The 20,352-nt window shown below is 50.5% G+C and overlaps 2 protein-coding genes across 2 annotated transcripts in view; one reads left to right on the top strand and one right to left on the bottom strand.

The window, feature by feature from the left end:
• Positions 1-2,789: 2,789 nt before the first annotated feature.
• Positions 2,790-6,506, bottom strand: LOC128409648 (fibroin heavy chain-like). Its single transcript, XM_053380213.1, has 3 exons — positions 5,640-6,506; positions 3,465-4,468; positions 2,790-3,095 (listed from the first exon to the last, which is right to left on the bottom strand). Exons 1-2 carry the CDS (start codon positions 6,504-6,506, stop codon positions 4,463-4,465), a joined length of 873 nt encoding a protein of 290 aa, XP_053236188.1. The 3' UTR covers positions 2,790-3,095; positions 3,465-4,462.
• The window catches only part of MARCHF9 (membrane associated ring-CH-type finger 9), a 52,304-nt gene continuing 37,414 nt past the window's right edge, over positions 5,463-20,352 (top strand). Inside the window, exon 1 of the mRNA XM_053372808.1 lies at positions 5,463-7,391. Within this exon, the coding sequence (XP_053228783.1) occupies positions 7,002-7,391 (390 nt within the window). The 5' untranslated portion in view covers positions 5,463-7,001. The remainder of the gene's footprint in view (positions 7,392-20,352) is intronic.

Here is a 20,352-nt window from a genome sequence, read left to right as displayed (position 1 = left end):
CCTATGCTGCCTATTTATGCTCTCTAGTTTCACCCTGAAGTCACCCAGAAGTGTCCTGCTTGTTGTTGTTGTTGTTGTTTAGTCGTTTAGTCATGTCCGACTCTTCGTGACCCCCTGGACCAGAGCACACCAGGCACTCCTGTCTTCCACTGCCTCCCGCAGTTTGGTCAAACTCATGCTGGTAGCTTCAACAACACTGTCCAACCATCTCGTCCTCTGTCGTCCCCTTCTCCTTGCGCCCTCCATCTTTCCCAACATCAGGGTCTTTTCCAGGGAGTCTTCTCTTCTCATGAGGTGGCCAAAGTATTGGAGCCTCAGCTTCAGGATCTGTCCTTCCAGTGAGCACTCAGGGCTGATTTCCTTCAGAATGGAGAGGTTTGATCTTCTTGCAGTCCATGGGACTCTCAAGAGTCTCCTCCAGGACCATAATTCAAAAGCATCAATTCTTCGGCGATCAGCCTTCTTTATGGTCCAGCTTTCACTTCCATACATCACTACTGGGAAAACCATAGCTTTTACTATATGGACCTTTGTTGGCAAGGTGATGTCTCTACTTTTTAAGATGCTGTCTAGGTTTGTCAGTGTCCTGCTTACTCCACCCTTTCTCCCATGCCGCCCTCCATGCTTGCAGCCCTTTCCCAGAACACCTGCATGGCTCCCCCTCTTCCGCTTCCTTCTAACCCCTCTGCAAACCTGCCTTTAGCAGAGGCCTTTGCCTTAACCCCTTAATTGCCACCCCAGGCTCAAAGGAAGCCCAAGTGTGGGCCGTTGCATTTGCTCACATTCAGCTCTCCTTGTTCCCTTTCCCCTTCTCCACTGCTGTCAACACTTTTGACTGTAAGATCCTTGGGGGAAGAGTACTGTCTTCTTCCTAGCCTTCCTGGGAACATCTTGCTCCATAAAGCAGGCACACTGAGAGCACTCTGGCAAGGAAGATGCTAACCAGAACGGCGATGATTCTCCTCCACACCCAACCCACCCTCGTCATGCGTGTCTGTATTTGTGGATCACTCCCTTCTTCACTCCATGGTGTTGCTGAACAGGTTCATCTGCCATCAACTGCCTCCTCCCACTCCAACCTCTCTGCCTCCCTCCAGGCTGGTGATGATGCCTAGAAAAGCCGCCCCTTCTATATCTGCCACCTCCTGCTCCTTCTTCCAAGTCCCTCCCCAGAACTGCAGTTTTCCCTAGCCCACTTTACCTAACTCTCCACTCTCTTCCCGCCACACACTGCCCTTTCCCATTTACTTGTCAAACCCTTCACGGCTCCCTTGACCAACTACATTCTTTCTGAGGCTCTCCTGTGGGGCTCAGGAGCCCAGTTAGGTCCCCCCTTGCCTGCAGAGCTGGCAGCTTCTCAACCATTATCAAACACCCAGCCACTCTGGGTGGCTTCCAACAAAGATTAAAATTATGTTAAAATGTCACACATTAAAAACTTCCCTGATGTCTTTAGATGTCTTTAGATGTCAGGTAGTTGTTTATCTCTTTGACATCAGATGGGAGGGCGTTCCACAGGGTGGAAGCCACCACTGAGAAGGCCCTCTGTCTGGTTCCCTGTAGCTTTGCTTCTCGCAGTGAGGGAACCGCCAGAAGGCCCTCGGTGCTGGACCTCAACGTCCAGGCAGAACGATGGAGGTGGAGACGCTCCTTCAGGTATACTGGGCTGAGGCCGTTTAGGGCTTTAAAGGTCAACACCAACACTTTGAATTGTGCTCGGAAATGTACTGGAAGCCAATGTAGATCTTTCAGGACCAGTGTTATATGGTCTTGGCGGCCGCTCCCAGTCACAAGTTTAGCTGCCGCAGTTGTAGTTTCCGGGTCACCTTCAAAGGTAGCCCCATGTAGAGCACATTGCAGTAGTCCAAGCGGGAGATAACTAGAGCATGCACCACTCTGGCAAGACAGTCCACGGGCAGGTAGGGTCTCAGCCTGGTCTCCGAGCTGCCCCCCCTCCATGCCCCAAAGAGAGGTGCCTCCTCACACTGCCCCACAGGCACCTGGGACTTGTCTGTCCATACTCCATTCCCAACAGCAAGGGCTGGTGAACTGGCTGGCTGGGCTCCCTCACCCACTTGCTTGCTTACTCCGAGGCCACCTCAGCTCCTGGCAATCAGCACCCTCTGGCCAGCCCCAGAGGCACTATTCGCCTAGGGAGCTTGTAGCCAGGGCTGCTGCAACAGTTGTGCAAGCCTTTGGGAGGCAGAGACATGAGAGGGCATCAGAGGAGGGACGGAAGGGAAAAGGGACAGAGGCCAGTGTTGCTCGTTGCCTCCCTGGCCATCATTCAAGGCACCCCAGGGTGGCACGGCACACTGGTTAAAAACCATTGCCTTAAGGTCTCCCTCTACTTCTGTCTTTTCCATCTAACACAACAGAGACTTCTGTATTCTCAGGGTGGTGTAATGGTTAGAATGTTAGACTGGGACTGGGGAGACAAAGGTTCATTCATATCTCCACTTAGCCATGAATGACCAGTCTCTCTCTCTCCCCCCCCCCCTCAGCCTAATATACCCCGCAGGGTTGTTGTGCAGATAAGATGAGGCAGCACAGCCATGTGCAGCGCCTGGAGCTTCTTGAAGGAAGTGTAAAATACATGTTGTTGTTGGCATCCATCAGTGCTCCTTCAGGGCAGAAGTCAAACCATAGGAGCGTTACAGCAGCTGCTGTGGCTATAGAGAGACGTATATGGGAGAGACGTGTTTTATTGCAGGTGGGGCAGATAAAGGCTGCTACAAGTACACCATAGTATCTCTTCTCTCCGCATTCCTCCTCTGGTCATTGTTGTGGATACATAGCCTGTCTGTCTCCAGGTGCTGCAGTTGTTGGCAAGGGATTCCCACACGGTGGGATTCATGTTGCCAGTCTTCATGTCATGTTTGCAGACTTATTTATTCATAAGGCAGTCTTGGTCTGCCAACAGGCCTGGTACCTGAAACCAGCTCCCACAGAGCACGTCCTTGGGGATCCTGCCATCTTCCCTCCTGTGTACATGACCAAGGCAGTGTAGACGCCGCTGAGATAGGAGTCCGAATATGTTGTAATGTAATCTATGGTATATTTTGGAAAGTTGTCTGCCTATGCATTTGGGGCACCTCTTAAGATAAAGTAAAGGTAAAGGGACCCCTGACCATTAGGTCCAGTCGTGGCTGACTCTGGGGTTGTGGTGCTCATCTCGCTTTATTGGCCGAGGGAGCCGGCGTACATCTTCCGGGTCATGTGGCCAGCAGGACTAAGCCGCTTCTGGCAAACCAGAGCAGTGCAGGGAAACGCCGTTTACCTTCCCACCGGAGCAGTACCTATTTATCTACTTGCACTTTGATGTGCTTTTGAACTGCTAGGTTGGCAGGAGCAGGGACCAAGCAACAGGAGCTCACCCTGTCACGGGGATTCGAACCGCCACCCTTCTGATCGGCAAGTCCTAGGCTCTGTGGTTTAACCCACAGCGCCACCCGCGTCCCAACCACTTAAGATACCATAACCAAATTTGGCAGGATGGTTCCAGAAAGAAAAGAGAAGGTTTCCATCTGTTTGGATACAATTGGACACCATTTTGAATCAAGATGGCAGAATGAACTATCAAACTGCACTGATTTTTTGGTTTCTTAGAATTCCCAAGCAACAACAGGTACAAGGCTGCTAGTAATAAATAAAATACATTTTTAAATGCTTACACAAGCATGCATGCATGTAAAGCTCCATTCTCACCCAGTCTCCCCATCCCCGCTTGCAAGCATCCATGTCCCAGGACTGCAATGAGGGAGTGCCATGAATGGAGGAAAGCTGGGACAGAAATGTAATAATAAATACATAACAGGTCACCATCTGTATCCCAGATCCCTTACTGAGCTCTCCCTGGACTCTGCTCTAAATCTGTGTGGCTGTGCTGAGATTTGCATTACAAGAGTCAAGCTTAGTCAAAATACTTAATTAAGGCAGCGATTTTATACACACCTACTATATCTGGGAACTCAGTGGAATTGAGGACAGGGTTGTAAATAGCAAATTTCTGCGATCTCAAAAATAGCAGGAAATGTTTGTTCTGGTTAAGTCCTACTCAAATGTGTGGGACATGCACTGCAATCCTAAACTTCTTTACCCAAAACTATTCCTGCTGAGTTCAGTGGAATGTGTCCATGCCGTAGTGTGTTTAGCATTGCAGCCTTAGTTGCAAATAATGTGCCTCATTGACAGCTGCCCTGAGAGCGGGGAATAAATGCTTTGGCTAAATAAGAAGGAACACATTTCAATGGGACTTAAACCAGGCATGGAATTCGGTGCAGGGGGGCTCAGTTGGGTCTAAACTACCTCGTTATTTCTATATTGGGGTCTTGATACTTAACCTTTTACAGGACTCTCCATATGTTTTGGACTGTAATTTCCCCCATCCCTGGGCACTGGCCATGTTGGCTGCAGCTGAAGGAAGCTGCAAGCCAGCAACATCTGGACGGCAACATGTTGGCTACCCCTGGGTAAACAGAAAACAATAGAAATAGTTAGAAAATGAACAATCGGTTTAGACACACACACAGCAGGCTCCATAATTCCTCCGTTTTTTTAAAAGAATACATTTTTGGGGGGCTGGGTATTTAATGTCAAGTGTTTGATGGCCTGTGAGAAACTAGAATTGTACATGCCTGGTGTCATCTGTGGGCGCCCAGAATTATTGAGTTAAATTGCACCCCTGACTTAAAGCAGGTTTGTCTGGATTACCCAAACCTCTACTCTAACAGAGAAGACAGCTGTCATTCGTTTTTTGTCATGTGATTGGGAGAGCAATTCAGCCTTGTAACGGATGCTGACATTGTTTTGGGAAGGATCCTTGTCAAATTTTGATTCTGACACGCTTGCCAAACTTCATGTTTCAGCTCTAAAGCAGGTGTACTGTAATACAGGTGAGGCTGAGGAAGGGATGCCATATGCCTCCCTTTCGGACCCCCCCACCCCAAATAAAAATCTGTGTCATTATGGATATCTCAAGTCCCTTTGTTCTTAAACACCACACCCTGAGCTCCATATGCATAGTGAGGCATATATGGAGCTTTGGCAGGTGAAGGCAAATTCCTAATCCGATAGTTCAGTAGAACTGGAATCCTACACACAGGATTGGCCAAGGTGCAAACTGGGTCAGGGCGCAAATACTGCGAGTCTCCTTCCTCCTGGGGAAGGGAAAGGTACGCTGCTGGTTTCTAGTGCGGATTTTCCGCGGATTCCAACCATCTCTCCAAACGGTCGCATTTAGAGATGTGATTTTATCAGCCAGATGGATATAGCAAGCCGGTTTTCTTAATAAAATAAAATAAAAATGTAACATAAAATAAAATGGCTTCTTTCTCCCCCCCCCACCCCGAAACCCCTCCCCTGCCTCTATCTAGGAATCTCTCAGATGTGTCTGGATGGGGGGAAAGGGGAGGAGGATGTCTGCCCGGGCACTTTTCACATTTCCCGGGGACTCATTTTTCTCCCCCCTCCACGTGGTCGAGGTCGGTGGCGCAGCGGTTACGCACCAGCCCCTCGGTTTGGGGCCGCCGCCGGCCCGCCTCTGAGCCCCGGAGTCCCCTCCCCGCGCAGACATCCATCCAGCCACCCGCTCCGCGCTCTCGCTCTCCTCCCGAAATGTTTTATTTAACATGCTGTACCGGAAGGAGAAGCCATATTCCCCAGCCTTGAGCCGCCGCCACCGCCGCTGCCACCGTTGCCATCCGGGCTGCCGCGCGCCCCAGCCCCCGGACCTCGGGGGCGGCTGCAGGAGGCTGCGTAGGGGCCGCTGGCAACCCCGCGCGGTGGGGGGCGCCCGGGGACGAAGCCCTGTTGCATGCCGGGGGGCGGCCGTATAAAGAGCCGCGGCTTCGCCAGGGGCCGCCGCAGAACCGGAGCCGCGCGCCCCGCGCCGACGCCGACACCCGATCCAGGCGAGCCAAGCTTGGGGCCGAACGCCGCCCGCCTGCCTGCCTTCCTGCGGGAGATCGGCTCGAGCGGAGCCGGGATGCGGCTTCTCCAGGCCCGCTGGCGCGGCTGCGGCTGCAGGAGGGAGCGGACATGCCCGTAGCTCTGCAGACAAAAGAGCCGCCTGCGATTGCAGCTGCCCAACCGGCCCCCCGAGGGGAGGAGGCGGCGGACAAGGGCCTGGCGGCGGCTAGGCGCGCTCCACGTCCCGGAGAGTAAGAGGCGCCTCGTCCGCGCCCGGCAGCAGCGGAAGAGCGGAGAGGAGAAGGAGCGTTCGCGGCGCGCTGGCTGCCGGAGCCTCGGCCGCCTCCACCCACCCGGCCCCCGTGCCGCGCTCCTCTGCGGAGCCGCTCGCAGGCCCCGGACGCCCGGAAAGCTTTCCTCTCGCGCTGCCAGCCATGGCCCCCGCGAATCCGGACGCGGGCTGTCCGAGAGGGGTCCGAGAGGGACCTACGGAGCGCGCCGCGTCCTAGGGGAGGCAGACCCGCCCCGGGAGGGAGCGGAGCGCGCCTCTCGCCCACCGCGGCCGCCTTTGCGCCTCCGTCTTCGCCCCAGCGCATCCCCTGCGCCTCTGGCCAGGCCCACCCGTCGTACTCCCTCCTCACCCCCCTGCCCTTATCCCAGACCCCCAGCAACAGACTCCCCCGTCCCAGGATTAACCCCCTCGCCATCCCCCCTCTGGAAGGCCTTTCTTCTCCTCGCCCCCGGCTGCGCCCCTCCGTGCCTTCCCTGCGCCCCATCACCCCAGGTACCCTGCACACACCTGTAAACGCGCAGCCTTCCTTTCTCCCAGCGCCGGCGCCTTTTGTGCCCGAGATGTGGGTCCCGAGGCTGGCCCCCCGCTCGCCCCTCTGCGGCCCCCGGGGCTCCCCATTGCCGCTCCTCTCCTCCGCTTCTTCCCCGGCCCCCGATGCGGGGCAGGGGCACAGCTAGGCGCCCTTGGCCCCTTACCCTTCTCGTCCCCCCGCCCCCTCCTGCCGCCCCCCAAGAAAGCTAAACGCTGCCGCCGCCGTCGTCGTCCTTGCTGCTGCTGCCGCCGCCACCGGGGGAGGTAAATGATGTTCAAGTACCGGATCCGCATGTTCTTCAACGAGCTGAAGCTGCTGGTGTTGATGCGGCGGGGCCGCCCGGAGCCCGAGCCGGGAGCCGGGGGAAGCCGCGGGGCGCTGGGCGGCAGCGGCTGCGGCTGGCCCCCCTTCGCCGACTGCTCGGCCCGGCAGGACGATGAGGCCGAATACTACGGCGGCGGAGGGGCCGAGACCCGGCCGCGGAGCCTGGCCCTGGAGGAGAAGGACCCCCGACCCCAACCCCCCGGGCAACAGCCCGGACAGCAGCCCGCGGCCGGCGGGGCGGGGGGAGCTTTGGACTCGGTGTCGCTTAGCAGCAGCTTGGATAGTGGCATGAGGACCCCGCAGTGCCGGATTTGCTTCCAGGGACCAGAGCAGGTCAGTGGGGCAGAAGTGCGGGGGGGGGCTGGTGGGGGGGTTGCAGCGGGCTGAGTGTGGGGTGCAGCTGGATATGGGAAAGACCCCCCTGCCCCTGGCACCATGGCCTAGTGGTGGGGGTGCCCAGGGGGTGCCAGGGGATCTGGGTACCAGAGAGGAGGGTGAGGAAACCCAGGTGTAGCCCAGGGACCGGGAGCCTGGGGCCTGCCAGATCTCTTGAGTCCAACAGCATCAGAGAGGCCACAGGTTCTCCACCTCAGGTGTGGCCTGTATTGCTTACCTGGCCTTTAAAAACAGGGGCATGGTTTCAGATGATCTGGGCTCAAATGAAAAACACGCACACACACTTATACAAAGCCAAGATGGGCCAAGGGTGTCGGTTGGCACCTTATCAACGAAGTTCCCAAAGTGTGGACCAGGTTCTTCACTTAGGAAGTGGCTGTCAAGGCTCCAGATGATCTGGGTATGAGAGACGCTGACCCAAGGGAGGAGGATGGTCTGGCCAGTGGGTGGGCCAGACCATTGACTTGTGACTTAGCTTCCCAGATGCCAGCTGATTTGATATATAGGAGCACAGACTGGGGTGTGTGTTGTGGGGTTCATATGGAAGAAACTTAGTGATGCTACAGCAATGTTGGCCAAGTTCGTGGCATTATAGTGGTACATCGGGTTACAGACTCCGCTAACCCAGAAATAGTACCTCAGATTAAGAACTTTGCTTCAGGATGAGAACAGAAATTGCACGGCGGCGGGAGGCTCCCATTGGCTAAAGTGGTACCTCAGGTTAAGAACAGTTTCAGGTTAAGAACGGACCTCCAGAACGAATTAAGTTCTTAATCCAAGGTACCACTGTACACCCTTTTAGGAAATGTTGTACATCAGGAAGGGGGACCAGATGTTAATGGAGTCCAGCTCCCATGAGCCCCAGATTATTGGAGTTGTAGTGCAACAACATCTGGAGGACCACAGCTTCCCTTCGCTTGTTGTATGCCCAGGTGACTATGGTTCTTGGGAACTGGGTATATGGGGAAACAGCATAAATGTAGAGCAGGGTTTCCCAAACTGCTGTCTCCAGCTGTTGTTGTACTACAACTCCCACCATCCCCAGCTAGCAGAACCAGTGGTCAAGGATGATGAGAATTGTAGTCCCAAGAACAGCTGGAGACCCAAAGTTTTGGGAACCCCTGATGTATAGGATGCGGAACCTGGGCTCGCTTGAGCTGAGACATGATCGCCTGCCTGTCCTCATGGTCATATAGGTAGATAGCAGTCTGTGGGAGGGCATCACCTGTAGATATGGGTTGCATTGGCATTTGGGGACTGGAGAGTACTTTGAAACTATAAACAAGGCCCCTCCTTGCATGGACCAAAAGGTGTGTGGTGTTTGGGATGCTTGGAAAGGCTGCATTTCTCTAAGCAGGGAGGACCAGAACTTGAGGCTTCCATCCTTAGCACACTTACCAAGGAGTAATGCCCACTGAGTATACATAGTGAGATTTGGAGTAAACATGCAGAGGATCGCAACACGAATCCCTTTTGCTTGCATGGACGTTTGAATGCACCCTGTTTTCTTATCTCCAGGAATTTCTCCTCCCTCCTCCCCCAAAACAGCTGCCTTAAGGAGTGCAGAGAGATGGTTTTCTACGCTGTAAGACAAAGAAGGAGGCTTCTTCTTTGAATAGTGCAAAGGCGGAGGGGTGGCTGGGGTGGGGGTGGGGGTGGGGAGAGCTGTTTCAAGAAGACAAGAAGACTGTAATTAGCTGCTGGAACAGTGTATGATGGAGAATTTTGGAATTCCGGCAGACAGCAAGCGGCAGGGGTGTTTAAAAGCTGAACCTGGGAAGAAGACCACACCTCCAGGAATAGTCTGGTTGGCTCGGGGACATGCCTCCGATTGATCCCTGTTGCCACCTCTTGCAGCAGAGAGGTGTTTTCCTGCAATAAGAAGGCTATTTCAGACATTTCAGCAATGGTCACACCAGCGGCCTGGGCTGAAGCTTTTGAAATGCACACAGAGGAGGAGAGCACCAGTTTGCAAAGGGGGACTGATTGTGTGTGCGTCTCTGTGTCTTTCTCCTCCCCCCCCCCCGCGTCACTGTTGTGCATGAGAAACCGTACTGTAGACAATGGGAACATCTTCCTAAGGGTCTCATTGCCCTAGTTAAGAGGAGCTAGAATGTAGGAAGTTGACATAGCTTGTAGCATTTTCTGGAGGATAAAAGGAAGGTGGCCATTGTTTACCTTTGAAATCCTTGGGGATGCTGGAAGATGTGTGAGGCAGGGCCCTATCCTTACTCTGGGCTGCTTCATCCTTCCCTCATGGGAACTCATTTAAATACAGACAGAAACTGGAGTGAAGATTAATTTTGTGTGTGTGTGGTAGAACCCGTAATTAATCATGTTCTCAGAGATCAGGCAGCCACAGTATTTAATATTGACAATTCCCCCATGCGGGTTGTCTAGGACAAGGAAGGGTGTATTCAGAATGTGCTCGCACTGCTGCACTTGGAGAAGTTTGTCTGGGGAGTCTTGTCTCAAGCTCTTGATGCCAGAGCTTGCAGGTGAAAGCCTTTTTTGGCAAGGTGGGGGGGGGCAGAGGTGAGCAGCTTTGAGCATAGTGAGGAGAGAACAGTCATTTTGGGGAAAGTGTCATGTTTGTGAAGGGCCCTCGAGGAAAACACCATACCAATGGCAACATTGAAGGTTATACAGGGGAAAGTCGGTCACTTTTAGGAATGGTTTACAAAGGTTGCGGAGCCCAATAGAATTGCACCTTTTCAAAAGTTAACCTGGAATGACCAGCACTCTGTTTCCATGCTTGTGATCGCTATTATAGCTCCGAATCACTTTGAAAGAGTTGATTTATGTGCATGTAAGACTAGTGGGACGCAGGTGGCGCCGTGGCTTAAACCACAGAACCTAGGACTTGCCGATCAGAAGGTCGGTGGTTCGAATCCCCACGATGGGGTGAGCTCCCATTGCTCGGTCCCTGCTCCTGCCAACCTAGCAGTTCGAAAGCACATCAAAGTGCAAGTAGATAAATAGGTACCCCTCCGGCGGGAAGGTAAACGGTGTTTCTGTGCACTGCTCTGGTTCACCAGAAGCGGCTTAAGCATGCTGGCCACATGGCCTGGAAGCTGTACGCTGGCTCCCTTGGCCAATAAAGCGAGATGAGCGTTGCAACCCTAGAGTCGGTCACGACTGGACCTAATGGTCAGGGGTCCCTTTACCTTTAAGACTAGATGAGGCTGTTGGTTCATCTTCACCCAGTGCTGTCTCCTCAGACTGGCAGTGGCTGCCCACGATCTCAGGTAGGAATCTTACCTGTCCCTTGCTACCTGATTATTTTCAGTGGAGATGACCTGGAGCAAAGCTTGTGCTCGTCCACTTAGTATAGCCCCCTCAAAAATAGGAAAGTTGAAGTGTGTCAAGGAGTTTCTCATCTGTGTTAAGTGGCATGTGTGTGTGTTTGTGTACAAGAGAGGAAGATGAAGCCCCGTAGGCGAAGAGTTTGGTGGTGTGAGCTGGAGAGAGGCAGCTGAACCTTCCCTGGATGCGTTGTTTATAATTCTCAGCTGACATGAAGGTACAGGGATAAGTTGGGAGTGTCCCATGCAGAAAATCCATTTTCAGATCCCCCGCCTTGCATACCTTTGAGGAAAGGAGTCTGTTGTGCAAAGGATAGACACTTTGTTTGCATCCATCATTATACTGAATGATTGTGAACTAAGGAAACCCAGGTGGCTCTGCTGGTGTGTGTGTGTGTGTCCAGTGTGGTTGGACTTATATTTCTGTGGCTGTACACACATGTCTGTTCTAATTTGAAGGGCAGGAATAATAATTATACATTTCCCTTTGTCTGTACATTCAGATTTGGAAAATACTTGAAGATTTCCGCATCTGTGTATGTGCTTGTGAAGAAGCTCCTGTGTTTATCTTTGCTCACTTCCTGCATTGGTAGCGCTCTCTCTCTCTCTCTCTCTGTGTGTGTAGTTGAATTCACATTTCCAAATATATATATATGTGCATATTTCACACATAGTGCATTTGTAAAAATGGGCCTGATTTGGGGGTGGAGGAAGAGTCTAGATGTGGAGATTCTCTATGAGTATATGCACATATACAGTCAATTGGCTTTTGTTCTGTATCCATATAATCACACCTCCATGTGGCCATTTATTAGCATGAATGTGCACTTATTGTAAATGATGTGAGTTCCGTTTTCTTTTGCTCTTGGCCTGCCGTGACCTGGATGATGTCTCTGCGGCTTAATTTGAGCCAGGATTCGCTGGCATTTAGCCCCTGGGACCTGTTAGTAGTGCCAAGTCTCAGCCCTTTCAAAGTAATGAAATAAGACATGGTCAGCTGAAGACATTTTGGTGACTGTAGACAAGAACCAGGTGGCACACCCCGCCCTCCAATAATTAACTTGAGGTGGAACCCAGTTAGCACCCTTGTGCAGTTCCCTTTGTTTCAGTGGAGCTTGTGCAGGAGAACTTCCCTGTTGGCACGTGACACACTAGCATCTGCTCTGCCTCCCTTATGGCCTCATCCTGTGTTTCTTTTTACTCTCTAGTAAGCCCCACTGTAAGGGACGTGGGTGGCGCTGTGGGTAAAAGCCTCAGTGCCTAGGGCTTGCCGATCGAAAGGTCGGCGGTTCGAATCCCTGCGGCGGGGTGCGCTCCTGTTGCTCGGTCCCAGCGCCTGCCAACCTAGCAGTTCGAAAGCACCCCCGGGTGCAAGTAGATAAATAGGGACCGCTTTATAGCAGGAAGGTAAACGGTGTTCCGTGTGCTGCGCTGGCTCGCCAGATGCAGCTTTGTCACGCTGGCCACGTGACCTGGAAGTGTCTCCGGACAGCGCTGGCCCCCGGCCTCTTAAGTGAGATGGGCGCACAACCCCAGAGTCTGTCAAGACTGGCCCGTACGGGCAGGGGTACCTTGACCTTTACCTTTAAGCCCCACTGTATTCAGTTGGGTTCCCACCCCAGTAAGCATGCATAGCATTCAGGCTTCAGACTTGACACTTGTTACTATTGGGGGGCTTTCATCCCGTTGTGAAAAAGCAGGTGTGGGAGCCTCCAGTTTGGCTTGTCTCCTCCGCACAAGCCCTGTACCAGCTCTTTATTTTAAAAGCATCAGCCATGCCAGGGCTAACTCATGTGAGCTCTAGTTTAGCCCTTCATGGCATTCAGTCTACCTCTCCATGCGTTAGGGTGGTGCCTACTGGGGCCGTGTCACATACTGCAGGGGTCAGCAAACTTTTTCAGCAGGGGGCCGGTCCACTGTCCCTCAGACCTTGTGGGGGGCCGGACTATATTTTGGAAGAAAAAAAAATGGACAAATTCATATGCCCCACAAATAACCCACAGATGCATTTTAAATAAAAGCACACATTCTACTCATGTAAAAACACCAGGCAGGCTCCATAAATAACCCAGAGATGCATTTCAAATAAAAGGACACATTCTACTCATGTAAAAACACGCTGATTCCTGGACCATCTGTGGACCGGATTTAGAAGGCGATTGGGCCGGATCCGGCCCCCGGGCCTTAGTTTGCCTACCCATGACATATTGCATTGTTTAGATGTATGTTTGTGTACGAATGCATGCAGCTGCAACAAGCAGGTGTTTTGCAAACATGCATATTGTGGAGGCGTGCTAGTCGGACCTGTGATAGGCTGCAGGCTCCCTGCTGAGTGCACACTCAGTGACCGACCTAGGTTTCCCTCTGCATAATGTATGAAAAAGCACTCCGCTTAACAATGAGGATAAATTAAAGGTTGAAAGGCCTGCCCTGAACTGTCGAATTGACTGTGATTGGCTCAGGACAGCAGCCTGAAATAGGAAAGTGTCGCTGGCTTCATGGGAGGGCCAGAAGGAGAGTATGTATTCTGAGCAGCAAGTGGCAGGATTGTGGGAAAATTAATTGGAATTTGATGCTTACAAACGAACAAATGAATATTCCTTGCTACAAAGTTCAGAGGACACAGCCTGTGAAGGCTGGGACCTTAGCTGGCTGGGCTGACCTGCAAAGCAAGTGCTTAAGTTTTGTATAAAAGGTAAAGGACCCATGACAGTTAAGTCCAGTCACGAATGACTCTGGGGTTGTGGCGCTCATCTGGCTTTACTGGCCGAGGGAGCCAACGTTTGTCCGCAGACAGTTTTTCCAGGTCATGTGGCCAGCATGACTAAGCCACTTCAGAGCAACACCGTTTACCTTTCCGCCAGAGTGGTACCTATTTATCTACTTGCACTTTGATGTGCTTTCGAATTGCTAGGTTGGCAGGAGCAGGGACTGAGCAACGGGAGCTCACCCTGTTGCGGGGATTCGAACTGCCAACCTTCCGATTGGCAAGTCCTAGGCTCAGTGGTTAGACCACAGCGCCACCTGCGTCCCTAAGTTTTGTATAGCATCTGATTATTTAGGAATATTATGAATGAATTAGGGACTGTTTAGCAGCTGCTGCCTGGGGCTGATAGGATCTGGAATCCAAAAAGATCTGGAGTCCACAGGCTCTCCATTCCTGCCCTAAGGCTCGGATTGGGAATCTTCGGGGTTTTGCACAACTACCCCACATAGCAAGCCACTCTCAGTCTGCAGGTAAGAGGGTTCTCTGGATAATGAAATACCGTATTTTTCGCTCTATAAGACGCACCTTTCCCCTCCCAAAAAGTAAGGGGGGATGTGTGTGCATCTTATGGAGCGAATGCAGGCTGCGCAGCAATCCCTCTTGCTGTTCTAGCTTCAGGGATAGCCGCACAAAGCCTCTTCAACAACATTTGATTCAGAATATCTTGTTTTCCTCCTCTAAAAACTGGGTGCCTCTTATGGTCGGGTGCGTCTTTTGGAGCGAAAAATACAGTAGTTCTTTGCCGTGGTGTGACCTGCCTTCTCTCACTTGCCATTGGTTCTTTCACCTGAAAGGACTATAAAATGTTCTGGGTCAGGCAGGCCTTAGTGACAGTAGTTTCCACTGTGCCTATCCAGTTGCAAGATCTAATGTCTGCCACCTTAGAATCATTTAATCATAGAGCTGGAAGGGACAGGAAGGGTCATCTAGGTCAGCTCCCTGCAATGCAGGAATTCTTTGTCCAAAGTGGGGCTCAGACCCACAACACTGCGATTAAGAGTCTCATGCTCAACCGACTGAGCAGCTCTGAGCTATTTGACATTATCCTGCAGTAGTTAAGGTCCGAATGATTTGAACCCGTGTCTCCCAGCCTGGCATTGGGAAGTGTTGTTTTCTTCAAGCTCCTCACTTTGAGTCGGAAGAGTTTCGGAGAAGAGCGACAAGAACGATTAGAGGAACAAACAATTTCCCTCATGAGGAAAGATTAAATGTGAATATGTTGTGTCTGAGAGAGGATGCGTAAGAGCATTTTCTACAGATAGATCAAAAGGGGCAAGAAAGCTGTGAGTACAAGATATAACACACCCCAAAACGGATAGCAAATAGATTTAGATCATAAATCCGGCCCTCTAAGCATGCCTGACTGGATTATGGGTTTAGGCTAGAAATCAGAACCATGAATCGCTGCAGACCATGATGGCAACAACGAACATCATTGGATCCATTTATTTATTTATTGCACTTGTATTCAGCACTTTTGCAGAAAGGTCTAGGAAACATATAGGCATGTAGACCAAGACCACAACCTTGTTGTGGTGGCTACCCCAAGTGTGGGGAATCTGTGGTTGTTGGTCATGCTTGCTGGGGACGATGGGTGTTGTAGTTCAGGGACAAAGACTTCCCACACCTGGGCTACCCGTTGCCAACATAGAGTCGACTGTCATTTTCCTCCTAACTCATCAGCCTCACATATAAACAGAGATTCCAGCTGGGCCTTGGAAGTCTGGATTTAGTGTCTGATGTTTTCTTCTGTAGTGCATATAGAAGAGAAAAGTCTCTCGGGAATGCAACAAAAAGCCAAGTTTCAGGTCTCATGGGCTCTGCTTTTTGGAAGTAGGGATGGGTTGAAACAATGTTTTGGATGTTTGGGTGCCAGAATCGAATCTTCAGAGTGCGCAAGCAGTTAGGTGGGAGATGTCAGCAAGCTTTCTACTGCTGCCATTTTGCAGAGCCAGTTAGACACCGAGCAACTTAATGCCTACAGATACTTCTAGATAGTGGTTATTAGTGTATGGAATTCACTGTCACGTGACAAGCAAACCATGATCTGTAGCCGGGGCTTGTTGCGGTGAAAGAAACCACAAGCACTAGTTTGGACACATAGCTGTCAACTTTTCCCTTTTCTTGCGAGGAATCCTATTCAGAATAAGGAAATTTCCCTTAAAAAAAAAGGAAAAGGTTGACAGCTATGGTTTGGACAGGACACTTAGTCAAGGACTGTGATTTGTTTCCTCCGTGCACTCGAGGGAAGGAGCAAAGTTGCCCAGGTTGCCGACTTAAATCATGACCTTTTGCTTTACTGTGATGCACAAATTATTGATAAGGAATATTAAGTGTCTTCCACCGCAGAACTGAAGGCTGAAATGGAAGTAACCTTCTATGCTGGTAATTCGGGGCCTCTTTAATAGGTGGGATCCCAGTTTTGGAATGCTCTCCCTAAGGAAACTCGCCTGGTGCCTGCATTGCTACCTTTGCAGCATCAAGTTAAGACTTGTCTGTTGTTGTCCAGGCCTTTTACAATCTGCCTTCAAGTCCCTTTGGTATGGTTGGTAGTTTTAGTGTCTGGTGGCTTTTTTTAGTTTTGTGCTGTGCATCGTATGTTGTGTTGCTACTGCTGCTGTTGGTTTTTTAATGTGGCTGCTTCTCACGTTTATTGTGCTTTTATAGAAGTATGGCTTTATGGTTACATTTTTATTCTGCTTTTTTTGGGGGGGTCTATATACAACGCCTAGGGGATTCGTTTTACAACGAATAAATAAAAAATGTAAAAGCTCACACGATGCTATGCATTCCTTACCTTTTCAAACACTGTTGAAATATTTAAATGTTTACGTTATCCAACTCGCACAAGTGTGCACCCATCATTTCATCCTCCCAATTGCTTTGCAGTTTTTTAAATTAATATTATTTCATGCAGGCTATTCAAATAACATTTTTCTGCTGTTGAGGCTTGTTGGCGGAGGGTAGGACTTGGATCTAGGCATTTTGGCCCAGCCGGCAATGTGCAGAGCAGCTGTGTGGCCAAAGGGAGGCCTTTTCCTCCGTTCACCGGCTTCCATAGGCTACAGTCCCCAGAAGCTTTGCAGGGAGTGGCGTCCAGCGGAGGAATGAGTCATTGGTGAGGCACAATGCACACTGAAATGTCACTTTAATTGTAGGCTTGACTTCCATCCTGGCTTCGGGGCAGCGGGCAAAACGTTTTCCATCCCACGCAGAGCTGTCCCTGTGGGAGGTTTGGCTAGCCAATCAGCAGGCAAGGCTAAAGCGGAATCAGTGTACATTCTGGCTGCCTGGGTTCCACCTCGGAAAAAGGAGGCCATGCCTTTGAGCATGTGCAGAGTGCCATGTAACCAGCATCCGCATTTCTGGGATGCCGCCAGTGGAGTAGAGCAGTATTAGAAACTGCTTTGTTGTTTAGTCGTTTAGTCGTGTCCGACTCTTCGTGACCCCCTGGACCAGAGCACGCCAGGCACTCCTGTCTTCCACTGCCTCCCGCAGTTTGGTCAAACTCATGTTAGTAGCTTCCAGAACACTGTCCAACCATCTCGTCCTCTGTCGTTCCCTTCTCCTTGTGCCCTCCATCTTTCCCAACATCAGGGTCTTTTCCAGGGAGTCTTCTCTTCTCACGAGGTGCCCAAAGTATTGGAGCCTCAGCTTTAGGATCTGTCCTTCCAGTGACCACTCAGGGCTGATTTCCCTCAGAATGGAGAGGTTTGATCTTCTTGCAGTCCATGGGACTCTCAAGAGTCTCCTCCAGCACCATAATTCAAAAGCATCAATTCTTTGGCGATCAGCCTTCTTGATGGTCCAGCTCTCACTTCCATACATCACTACTGGGAAAACCAGAGCTTTTACTATACGGACCTTTGTTGGCAAGGTGATGTCTCTACTTTTTTAAGATGATGAAAGATTAGCCCTTGAAGAATCCAGACAAGGGTTTTAAGGCTCTCTCTGTCCCATCGTTCTGATGTCACTTCCTGCTTTGCATTGCCAGAGCCCACAATTTCATTGCTTATGGGGCAGACCTATGCATTCACCTTCTCCTCCCGTAGCAGTCCTGGCTGAACTTGTTCTGCAAGCTGGCAGTGCTGAGCAGCTGAGTTAGGGGATGCCTGGAGGCAAGTGTTAATTGAGGGAATATTAATAATGATGAAATGAATACATATTAATGTCCCACTGCCACTCCAAAGGCTTTTGCCCAACCTGGAGTTGAATGTATTAAATTTTATTTTATTTTTTAATAATTCATGTCCCACATTCCTTTCATCAGGAAGTGGCTCACAATATTTTTTCCAAAAAATAAATAAATCAATAAAACATTGTGCAACAATAAATACAAAATCTTTTCCCTGCATTCAAGCCCAAGAAGTGCTTACAAAAGGATCAATGGACCAATGCGCCTATTTCCATAGTTTCATTGTGAACCTGAGTACCCCAGTGTCTCAGGGTAAATACTGAGAAGATTTGCAATGTTAATTCTCCTTCCTCTTCCTCTTCCCGTATATTAATTACATCACTAATGTCTGCAAATGATTAGCTCAAATTTTGCATTGGTGTATTTGGTATTTGTGTATTTGGGAAAAGGATGTAGCTCAGTGGTACAAGATTCTGGGTCCAAGAATTCCTGGACCCAGGGAAGAATTACCCATGTCTGAAACCCTGGAGAGCCACAGCCGATCAGTGTAGACAGTACTGATGGGATGGCAGCTTCCCATGTCCCTCGCCATCTTGGGATGAGAGGTGGCTCTTTCAGCCAGGAAGTGGATTTTTATCCAGATAGTGGCGTAGAAATATGTGGTCGCAAAGGAGCAACAGCAGGGAAAATAAAAACCCATTCCCAGGGAGGGTTGAAACCCAGTTAATCCACAAGCCAATGGAATATTTGGATTTTAGGCCAAGTAGTCAAGTGACAGGGACGTGGGTGGCGCTGTGGGTTAAACCACAGAGCCTAGAGCTTGCCGCTCAGAAGGTCAGCAGTTCGAATCCCCGCGACGGGTTGAGCTCCCGTTGCTCAGTCCCAGCTCCTGCCAACCTAGCAGTTCGAAAGCACGTCAAAGTGCAAGTAGATAAATAGGTACCTCTCCGGCCGGAAGGTAAACGGTGTTTCCGTGCACTGCTCTGGTTCGCCAGAAGCGGCTTAGTCATGCTGGCCACATGACTGTACGCCATACACCGGCTCCCTCGGACAGTAAAGCTAGATGAGCGCCACAACCCCAGAGTCGTCCGTGACTGGACCTAACGGTCAGGGGTCCCTTTACCTTACCTAGTCAAGTGACACTCTTAAATCCAAATCTTCTGTTATATTTTCTTTTAGTCCTGTGGCTGGTAATTCCAGACTCTCCAAGAGTCACTATTTTCCAGGGGTGCCCCTGATTTAGAGAAGCCGTCCCGGTTTCTGATTTGATCATGGAATGTCCCACTTTTCCTTAGGATGTCCTTATTTCCATTGGAGAAATGTTGGAGGGTATGGAGTTATCTGGTCCCCAAGTCATCTAAGGCAATCCTGTATAGGGAAGTTTTTCAATGTTTTATTACGCTTTTATATATGTTGGAATCTGCCCAGAGTGGCTGGGGCAGCCCAGTAAGACAGGTAGGGTATAAATAGTAAAATTATCATTGTGGAATGGGACGTCCCTATTTTCATCAGAGAGATGTTGGAGGGTGTGTCATTCCATTTGCAGATCGAAAGACAATTGGGGGGTGGACCTGGTGGGCAAAAAGTCAGCATTGCCTTGAGAACAGGGCTCCCAAAACTTCTTGGCCTTTCCTCTCTGGAGAACCAAAATGGCCGACCCACAACTTCTACTGTTGCTTGGAGGACATAACTACAACCTCTGTGTGAGGGCTTGCTTTACTACCATTTAACATGTATTTAGTGCCAACAGTTTGCCAGAAGTTGTACAGAACATTGAAGTGACAGTTCTTTGCCTGAGGGACTGACAGCCTTAAAGTTGTATGCGTACTGCTACTCAAACTCTTGGTGAGGCCTTGCTGTCGAGTGGTCCAAAAACAGTGGTCTGATTCTGCGCTGTCACTATGGTGTAGTTGCTGTTGAAAAAGCACACAACAGGGGGAGAGGGAATCTTCTGCATCTGGGGCTAACCTGCCCCACACCCCCACATTATTGCTGTGCTGCGGTTGTCACCCAACTTGTATCAGTACGATGGGGGTGTGGGCAGTGTTAGAAACTCAGATATATAAGGTAGGCACCAAATGGCTCCTGAAACCAAAGTTACAGTCACCCAAATGGAATGTCTACCTGCCATTTTGGGGCAAGACAGCTCTAAGATCTCATTTTTCAAATGATGGATGCGATTATCAGTTAAACATCTGGCTGGTTCAGATGACAACCTTTGAGCTAGGTCAGGAACTTTGAGAACTTAAAGAAGAAAAGTCCATTTATCCAGGGACCGTCCGTATATCTATTGGCCTATTCCGACCTCTTTTTCTTAATGGTGACACAGTCAAGCCATTCATAACATAAGAATATTCTTCACAACTGTGAGCAGGGCAGTGGGGTGGGGTGAGCGAAGACAAGCTACGACCATTGCTCCTGCTCAGGCTGCACAGAAAAAGCATTTTGGTTCCAGAAATTAATTCTGAATGTGCAGATAAAATATAACAGATAGAATTCTACCAGGTGGGGCATTAGTGCGTGAAAACAGTCAAGATCCAATGATCCCCGTACTGGAGCCCAGCATATTCACTTGGTCACAAGTGGTCAATAGCTCGGTGCAAAATGTGGCTAGGTAAAGGTAAAGGTACCCCTGCCCGTACGGGCCAGTCTTGCCAGACTCTAGGGTTGTGCGCTCATCTCACTCTATAG

This window comes from Podarcis raffonei, chromosome 2 (assembly GCF_027172205.1).
Source record: "Podarcis raffonei isolate rPodRaf1 chromosome 2, rPodRaf1.pri, whole genome shotgun sequence".
Classification (NCBI taxonomy): domain Eukaryota; kingdom Metazoa; phylum Chordata; class Lepidosauria; order Squamata; family Lacertidae; genus Podarcis; species Podarcis raffonei.
Note: the sequence above shows the minus strand (reverse complement) of the source record. Positions and strands in the feature narration are given on the sequence as shown.

What these genes read in the sequence shown, in the direction of transcription:
- LOC128409648 (XM_053380213.1), bottom strand. Translation starts at nt 6,506, where the DNA reads ATGCGCTGGGGCGAAGACGGAGGCGCAAAGGCGGCCGCGGTGGGCGAG.